This window comes from Takifugu rubripes, chromosome 10 (genome assembly GCF_901000725.2).
Source record: "Takifugu rubripes chromosome 10, fTakRub1.2, whole genome shotgun sequence".
Taxonomy (NCBI): Eukaryota; Metazoa; Chordata; class Actinopteri; order Tetraodontiformes; family Tetraodontidae; genus Takifugu; species Takifugu rubripes.
In genome coordinates, this window is record NC_042294.1 from 8,853,240 (window position 1) to 8,862,462 (window position 9,223).

Sequence of the window (9,223 nt, forward strand, 5' to 3'; positions counted from 1 at the left end):
ACCTGGAAAGTGGGAGAGAACCGTCACAGACACACCGGTTGTGAATATATTAAAACCAGACTTTAGAGATGATCATTCTAACTTGTTGCGCAATCTCAATTCTTCTTGATGATCAACTTTAGAATTCATGTTTTTTGGGTTCTCTCTCTTAGGGGCCCCCTCGGCCCTCCTCTAATCCCGCATGTCTCTGCAGCAGGTCAGGAGTGCGTCTGTAGAGACGCTGTCAGATGGTCCCTCTGCCGTCAGCTTAAACCACTTATCTGTCCATATGGACGGGACGGGATAAACAAAGTCTGGACTTACGTGGTTCTTCCCAACGTTTCCAAAAACGTCTCAAACCCAGCCAAGCATTAAAGTCAAGCCATTTTAAATCGAACTATATGAATTTCTTGGCTGAACCATCTGTGCATTGACGAGTCATGCCAGAAACTGTTATACATTTAATTTTCAGAACACAAAACATTCAAATCGCTGTTACGTCAATGAAATAACACAAGTTTAATACGTGCTCTGTGCAACCCAAACCTGTGACACTGTGCTGCCCCCCAGAGGTCAGAGTGCGCAACTGCCTTCAATTACAAACCGTGACTCGACATTTTCGCCGACCTTAATTATGTCATCCATCACAGCTCTCCAGAGAGCAGCCAACTATAAAGCCCCTTCAGAACAGTGACAAAACAAGCGTGGCATTTATTTCATTTTGAAGAGATAAAATAAATCATTTATTGTTTATTTACACAGCTGCGAGAATGAGAATGTTAAATATTTCATGTAGTTCAGTTCCGACGTGTCTTTTTGAGTTTGGCGTCGTCCGTCTCTGCTTTGCGCTTACGTGAGGGCGTGTTTGGGTTTTCTTCGGAGGGAGCTTCACTCAGGTAATACAGCTGAATCGACGGGGTCGGCTCCTGGGCCAACGGACACGCAAAGGTCAAAAGGTCAATTACTGCAGTCTGGCTGAATATTTTCAACGACTCGACCCAGCGATGCTCCACTGACCTGCATGAGGTAGTCTGCTATGTATTCTGGCTTCAAACACGTGACTCCTTGCGAGGCGGCCTCAGACACGTCAACTCTGAAGTCTCCGGGCTTCAGCCGGCTGAAGTCCGCAAACAGGTGAGTGGCCTCCCTGTACAACGACGGGGAGGGACTCGGCAGCACCTGGGGGGAGAAATTCCAGGTAACAACTTGGAATTTGTCAGCATATCTGTTCCCCACCTGACACAATAGGTAAAACAGCTGGAACCTTTGCCCCGCCCGACTGCAGCAAGCGCCTGAATCCAGATTCCCTGCTGTGGTCGATGTTCAGCATGACTGTCCACCCACTGAACGCTCCCTAAACAACAGACAACACTCGGAGCTCAGCCAAGCGCAGAGATGAAAGGGTAATCTGGGCATTTGTCTGCGCCTACCTCGTCCTCGGAGCTGCTTCCCCGCAGCGTTCTCCGCCAGCGCATGGCAGCCGACGCCAGTCTTCTCTGCTGGGAGGTGATGGAGGGCAGGGCATCGAGGATGGAGCTGCTGCCCCACTCGTATTCATCCTCCTGCAACACGAACGCAGAATACGCGCACAGCTCGACGTGAAATGTTCCGTCCCTTTGCGAGCAGATCTGCGGAGGCCAACCTGAATGAAGTGGCCCACGGAGCGGCAGGCCTCCAGGTAGGAGCGGTGCAGGATCCACTTTCCTGCTGCCATCGCTGCCAGATACTTTTCGTTTCGCAGCGGGGTCCCGACAACAATGTGGGTGCAGCTCGGGTCGAAAGACTGCTTGTCTAGAACCACGCCACCTAGAGGGGAAGGAAAGCAACAAAGGACGACAGCAAGGAGAGCAAATGTTTACTAACGCAGGGTTTATTGTGAGGGATCCGTAGCACGACTCTCTGACAGCGTTGCTTCACAACAACCAGATCTATGTTTGAGAAAATTAAGATCTTTTTATGAGAGGCAGCATCGAAGAGGAGGAAACAATAGAGAACCCTTCAGTTCCCGACATCGGGGATCGTATGCACTGACTTCAGGCCTTGGATGTTATTTTACACTGCAGCAAAATTACTGCCCAAGTGGACAACTCACCGAGCTGCTCTATGAGGTGACTGTAATCGATGCGTTCCTGAGGACTGAGGGAGGACAACTGAAATCTGGGCGGCTGCTTTTCTTCCTTTTAGGAGATCAAAAACAATGCACGTGTGAAAATGCTGGCAATTGTCTCTTAAGTCTTTGCTCCTCACCTCTGGCTCTGGGGCAACTGGAGGATTTGCAAGGGGGAAGGCAATACTGGGGGCCTCAGGAGTGAGAAGGTCATTTTCCTGTTCTTTTGTCGGGGGTGTTGTGAATTTCTGGCCCATGTGCTGGTCAATAACATCACAAGCAGCTGGAGAAAAACACAAGGTCACTGAAGATTTACGACTTGAGCCTTTAAAGCTGGGGTACCCAAATCCAGTCTCTCATTCTCCATCGGTCATTTCTGTCCTACCAGGTTGATGTGGCTCTCTACTAGGATCAGATTTTTCTGTGGGAAAGCATTTTCTGCCTGGTAAGACAGAAATCCCAGCTGGACTGGGAGACCCTTGAGGATTTGGGCACCTCTGCTTTAAAGGAAAACCGCATAAAGTCGGGCTAAAGGCGGATGTGCGAGGTTCTGGCTCTCTTACCCATCTCAACCAGCTCTGAGTCAGTCATGGAGTCCCTGAACTGAGGGCAGGTTTCCGTGGTGGGAGGAGGTGGAAGGGGCTCAGAGTTCTGCGAGGGGCTCGAAGGCCATTGTAAGTTATCAGCCAGCTTGGCCCGCTCCTCCCTCGCTGTTGGATCATCCCAGACTATTTGCTCACTCTGGGACGGCTCTGTATTTATGTCCATGGCTGCTTCTCTGGAAACTCTGTGGGCAGGATGGTGCGGGGTTTAATCCCAAAATGCAGCTTGTTTGCTATAAATTCTTAACATTTAGTGGATTTATTCTGGTGTAGCCACATTTCTTCATGATGAGTCCATACCTGAGAGCTTCCAGCGTACGCCTGTTCCCATTCCGCCCGACCCGGCTCACGTCGGGTGTGTGTGGGGCCGAGTCAACGCCTCCAGATCCCATCCTGCTGAGCCTGGCAGAGGCTCGCCTCCCTGTCGTCAGCTTGGTGGCAGACATGATCTCCTGGAGCTGCCTTTGCAGGTTCTCTCTCATGGCTAGAGACTCTGACATATCGTCAGGAGAGAGGATAAATACGTTCATAAATAACCTGCTGTCATCTCTCGTGACAAGTGTTTAGTGTATGATGGAGGTCGACAACTACCACTTCTATCCTGAGCATCACTCGTCTCCTCTTTGCTTCCATCACTTGCTCGGCGTACAGCTGCTCCATCCTCCGCGGTCACAGGTTCAAACTAATAAAAAACATGAAAACATCACAGCGTTCCCGAGATAGCATTTTGTTATCCATTATTCAACTGAAACATGAGAAGAAGTCAAGCTTCAGTGATGAGTGGCAAAGGCTTAGTCACGTCACTCTGGACCCACCGTCTTGGCCTTTCGTTCGGCCGTCTCCCTCCGTTGTGTTCGGGTCAACGGTGGAGACTTCTGAGAGCTGCAGGGTACCTGACTGAGGTTCAGGCTCATTTTTGGATTGTAGTTAAACGGATACAGAGACTCTGGAACGTGTCTCTGTTCCTCAGCACACTGCACAACAAGACACATGTCGTCTCTTAGCTCCAAACTTGAAGACTTCCACCATCTGCACAATAACATGGACACATACAGCGTGCAGCCAGTACTGAGAGACCACGTGAAGTCCTCTCTCCTTCACTCCTTTGTATTCCCGGCTGTTGTCCCCTGCTCGTCCTTGGTAGATGTAGTGGGTCACTGAATCATCACACACCCACCTAAACCCAAGCAGATAGGGTCAATCTCATGTTTGTGTTTCTCAAGGCAGAGCTGTCCTGAATATTCTTGTTCTAGACTCAAAAGTCCTGCCTGAAGTCGGCTCCGAGTGAAGCAGCGACAGCGTTGAGGTCACTCTGCATCTTGGTCAGCTTCTTTCCAACACAGATCACAACGCCCTTCAAGGGTCCAGATTCTTTTTCTGGGACCTGAATAACAAAAACATGGACAGTTTCAATCACTGTTGCGTGGCGGTAATGGAGAATTCCTTAAAAAAAGTGACGATTAAGATCAAAAGTCAAGATTGCCATAATTAAGAGGTGTACCACAATTGACCTCACCTTAGTCTCAGATGTCTTGGGTAGTTGGGGGCTGGCAGAGACGGCCTCCATTTCCGATGTATTTCTTGTGCTGTTGGCCAAAGCCACCTTTAGATTCCTCTGAATGACGTCAGTCAGCGGCGTCCCCACCTTCTGTGCTGTTTTTGATCCACCTCCTGGAGTGTCCAGTTCTCCAAGTGCATCCTACACAGTTTAATATGTTCACGATTAGTCTTTTGCTTATATTTATAGAAAAAAATGTAAATGAATCGAGTCTGTGGACGCTCATTAGGTCAAAACCTTGACATTAAAGGAGGGTCTGAAAAGCTGGTCTCTGCTGAGGAAACGGGAGGGAGTGTCCAGCGGCACCGACGCTTCCTTCTGTTGAGAGTTCCTCCGACCAGTTTCCTGGAGGGTTCCAATGTTGTCTTTTGGCTTCATCTCATCCAACACTGAACGGAACACTTTGCTCTGGAAGCGGCCTAAATCCAGCGGAGTGACAGCTTTTCCACTCTGTGGACCCAGAAGAGGGATCTCAGGTGACACCCGCGCTGGTGGAGACAGGGGGGGCTTTTGAGAACCACCGACAAAACTCTCATCCTCCCTCTCTGTTGACAGTAAAAAAAGAGGGTGAAAAAAAAAGACCTAAAATGTTCAAAAGGATCACTAATTACATGTTACAGTAACCTGGTGATGGTGGCAGGTCAATCAGAAAACGCTCCTCCGTTGCCCTCTGGCCTGATCGAGCAGACTCCAATATCCATCTCATGGTGACAGCAGGGAGGCCCCATTTCTTTGCAGCCTGGTACTTGGTGCCTTCGGGGCTTTGCAACACCAGATGGGTGCTGGCCAGCATGCCTTTCTTGTGATTGGCCAAACGCACAAAGTAATCCTGCACCCTGTGTTAGAGAGGAAAACAAAGGTCAGAAGAGATGAGGACAAGATTTATAACTATACAGGGCAGGACTTGAGGGAGTATGTGACAAGTAAACAATATAGGAACGTAAACACACTCAGCTCCGAGGTATTTGGCTAGCTCCACCAAGGATTCCCTCTCTGCTCCGGTAAACTGGCTGACAGACAGCACGCAATTTTTGAGAGGAAAACGCCCGTCCATCACAGGAACCGGAGTGAACAAAGGGTTGGAAGACAACTGCAGGACACTCTCCTTCTCAACACACATGGCCTGAAAAAGGTATTAGAAGTTTCTCGATCCCTAATTTCTATTCCAAGATCCTTATTTTAACAATGGACATACATGAAATATACTTAGCAGTTATTCAAATAAATGTTTATCATTCATGTTCTTACCAGCCAGGTGTCAGTGACAACCTCGTCCACTGTGGCCTCCACTGAGCAGCCCAACAGAGGCACCACTGCATAGTCTGCAACCATTCGGGTCTGGCCCGTCAGCACCCTGCCTCCATTTTCTATCACCAGGAGAGACAGCTGGGCATCGGCCTCAGCACCAAAGCCCACAAGAAGGAAGCGTTTTCCAAAAAACAGCCCTGCCTCGCTCCCCTCTGGCAAGGTTGAATTTGGTTCTGGTCCTCCTGACTGATTATGTCCAGACTCAGGTTGGAGACCTGGGCTGTTAGTGCCCCCTGCTGGTGGCGCTGCGTCAACTGCAGGCGAAAACTTAAATGAGAATAGCTGTGGCTGGTAACAGCATATACAATACATTTACCTGCACAAATCATCGTAAACAGACACTTACCTACTGTTGTTTCATCATCCATGTATTGAGATAGCAGGTCCTCTTCTGCTTTGTTATATGTCGGAGTGTTTAGGCTGGCCATTGGGGGTGCAGCCGAGAGTCTGGAGGTTGAAGCCCGATGGTCAGGAACAGACAAAGCAGTTGGAGCAGGTGGAAGGCAGTCAGGGTGGAGGTAACCATCTTCAGGGAGCACACAGCCTTTGGTGAAACAGTCCACAAGCCACTGCACTGTTACAACATGGGGTCTGGCAGAGAATATACAGACATAATATCATTAAAAAACCTCAAGAAAAATCTTTATCAAGACAAAATGAAACAGATAACTTAAGTTCCAGTTGTTGAGATTATAAAGCAGAATTGCTTTAAGGATCCTGAGGAAAACTAAAAACTAGATTAATTAGGAATCAAGACATTGTGCAAAGCAGACCTGTGTGTTGTTTTGGAGACAAAGTTCTTAATATCTTCATCCAGGTCTCCCATGACCACGTGTGTGAGCTCTTCACTGGGTTGGTTAAAGCGAAGTCCCCCTGTGGTGTTCACCAGGCGGCGCAGCTTCTCCAGCTTCTTTGTGGGCAGGCCACACAGATACAGCTACAAAACAAATGTAAATCAACTCCTGGAAGAAAACTCTACATTTCATGATATTGACTTTTCCTTTACTGACCTTGCAGCCATCCAGTATATCATCACCTGGGCACACAGTGAGGTCAAGACTATCAATGGGATCGGGAATCTCGAGGCGGCTGATGGTTCCGTTCGTGAGAGCTGTGTCGTTGATTGTCATGCTGGCATTAACAGAGATGTGGCTCAGGCCCAAAAGAGACGGACCTTATAGAAATGTAAATTCTTTGTTATAATATACGCAAACTAATAATGAATTAAGAAGAAATCAAAACTGCGATATACAAGTGCGCTGACGCTCTGTAGCTCACCTTCCTTGTTGGTACCGGTAGGCGTGGAAGTGTGTGGCCGGGTGGATTTCGATGCATTTCGCTCCACAGTATACCTGCTTTCATCTTGGCAAAATCCCTTCTCTATGCTGTCAAACAACCAGTGCAGAGATACACAGTACACATTCCACTTCTTGGCACACTCATACTTCTGACCTGTAAACAAATAAGTACATTAAATAACAATAGCTCAAACGTGGTTTTTAGGTACATTATTTTTGTCAACATGTTGAAAGTTGGTGCCTTGCCTGTCGGGTCACTAACGATGAGGTGAGTACACTCGTTCATTTTGAGCTGACCGCTGTAGCTTGCGCCATGCTGCTCACAGAGCCGCTGAACATCTTTACGCTCTGTGCTGGTGAGACCTGTCACGCAAACAGTACAGCCACGCAGCACAGGGCACAGATATTCCTCAACGGGTAAATCAGTGTACCTGAAAAGGCTGAAGAGAGAAAGGTTTTTAATAGGAAGTAACAAAAAGTATATTCTCAGTGTACACTTTTCAACAAGTATGGAGTGACAGTGTTTACCTGTCTTGAGATTTCTCCCAGCAGGCTTTCACCCATGAAGGCAGCAGAATGGGTTTTCCAAGGCTAGCAGCTACTAGATATTTCTTGCTACCGACTTCTCCTGCTATTAGGTGTGTAACAGATACATTTAGGTCAAGATAGACGCGTCCCCCCATGAGTTGCACCAGATCCATCACCTCTGCCTGCAGAGACACGGACATCAGAGTTTACATGTTTGGCGTAGACACTTATTTTGGCTAAGATTACTTACCTGACCTATTTGAAAAAAAAAAAAATCTGTAAAGGAACGGGTATGTGCACACTAACCCGTGCTGCTTTATCCAAGCTTGTGCAGGAAATTGTGACGTCAGCCATGGCCATGTTGTAGACAGGCTTCTCTGCTTTGGGAACACAATGCTGCTGCTGAAGGCAGAACACTACCACCAGCGGACCGACCACTCGGCAACCAAGCTACATCATATGGAAAAAGTGAGAAATTACTTTTCTGAATGGCCCTAAAATTTTGATTGGGCTCAATGAGTCAGACCATTTTGCAGTGCAGATATCCGGGGCTGGTGAAGCTGCTGAAGACATATAAAGCCTTGTCCTTCTGATCCATCTGTAAAATGGCATCCTCATCCACAGTTTTTACGTATTTTTCAGACTGTAGCTCCAAAATGGCCTGTGTAAACATTACACACATAAGACAACCTGTACACACTGTCATCATCAATGTTTCACGGTAGCTAGGGATATACCTCATAAGCCTTGACTGAATACTCCGTTTTTTGTCCTTTGCTCTCGACAAACTTCACAATGAAGCCTTCCCTGTCTTCTCTGGGCATTATCAACCTGCAGTTGCACAAGATCCAGGGAAAAGCGATTTGTTTTCCATGATGGGATTTGTTTCCCTCTCAGCGCAAAATAATGATCATTATCAACTATCAGTGATCGTCATAACTTCAGTGCTAAAACGCTTGTCCAATAATACGTTGTCACATGAAAATAGACCCATTTACCCTAAATGTTGAAATAGCTGCTTACCTCCTTTTGAGTCAGGCTGTTAGATAACTGAAAAGCTACAGTCGAGTATGTAGTTCCGAAAAGGATTATAACCTCAAAAAACAACACAATACCCACGAGAAATTCCAAAGACATTAAGGTTTACAACCAAATGTTTTACGCAGACTTCGGCGTAAACATACCTAAAATAAACTGTACGATTGGCTGACATGAGCTAAAACGGGAACAAGAAGATATTAATTAACGACAGTCAGTGATCCTATTGCAAGGAAGACTATAATCTACACAGTTTTGATATAGAAATGCACATTTAACTTTACATTTAAAATATGTTGACGAAACTTCAGCTTTGTTTTCATTCGCGCCAACATTGATATCAAGGTATCTTCCGTGTGTTACCGGCTAATGCATCCGTGTGGACTCTGTAGAGTCGAAACGTTCCGGAATAAAGAAAAATATATACGGTAAGTATACATATAGCGTCGGCAGTAAATACATTTTCATCATGCATTAAATCTTCATATATGATCTAATTAGCGTTTAAATTGCATTCATAGGTAACTAATATATTACTTAAGTGGACTGATTAACCTTTTTAAATGGGGTATACTTTGTCCAACTATTCAATTATAATTTTGTTAATCTTTCTGTGTCTTAATTTATCCAGCAAATATAGATCGGCACTCATAAAAGGTGGTATCTATATAGCATTTGAGTTTTCTTGGCTTGACAAAAGAAGATTGAAAGTACTCAGTAGTAATAGCCAGAAGCTTTCCAAAGCTAAACAGCTTTCCAAAACTAAAAAAATATATGCACAAAGCCTCCCGACCAGTACCTTTTT

At 46.5% G+C, this 9,223-nt stretch overlaps 1 protein-coding gene across 2 annotated transcripts; it reads right to left on the minus strand.

Moving 5' to 3' along the window:
• Positions 1-427: 427 nt before the first annotated feature.
• On the minus strand, positions 428-8,899 carry topbp1 (DNA topoisomerase II binding protein 1). Of its 2 annotated transcripts, none has more exons than XM_011608071.2 (28): positions 8,703-8,899; positions 8,118-8,211; positions 7,907-8,041; positions 7,687-7,830; positions 7,381-7,562; positions 7,099-7,292; positions 6,833-7,006; positions 6,565-6,728; positions 6,328-6,491; positions 5,901-6,145; positions 5,495-5,808; positions 5,197-5,369; positions 4,871-5,082; positions 4,484-4,791; positions 4,205-4,387; positions 3,957-4,072; positions 3,742-3,865; positions 3,504-3,662; positions 3,280-3,370; positions 2,989-3,181; positions 2,650-2,873; positions 2,227-2,369; positions 2,072-2,156; positions 1,622-1,785; positions 1,410-1,541; positions 1,244-1,333; positions 997-1,158; positions 428-905 (listed from the first exon to the last, which is right to left on the minus strand). In XM_011608071.2, coding segments are annotated over exons 1-28 (4,500 nt in total). In that variant the 5' UTR covers positions 8,705-8,899; the 3' UTR covers positions 428-776. The 2 variants fall into 2 exon arrangements, with proteins under 2 accessions (XP_011606373.2, XP_011606374.2); XM_011608072.2 differs by having other exon boundaries at positions 8,404-8,899.
• Between the last annotated feature and the right edge of the window lie 324 nt (positions 8,900-9,223).

Coding starts and splice junctions, on each gene's coding strand:
- topbp1 (XM_011608071.2), bottom strand. Junction 8,042..8,117: donor ATTCAGTCAAGGCTTATGAG/GTATATCCCTAG, acceptor ATGTTTACACAG/GCCATTTTGGAGCTACAGTC. Junction 906..996: donor TAGCAGACTACCTCATGCAG/GTCAGTGGAGCA, acceptor CCGTTGGCCCAG/GAGCCGACCCCGTCGATTCA.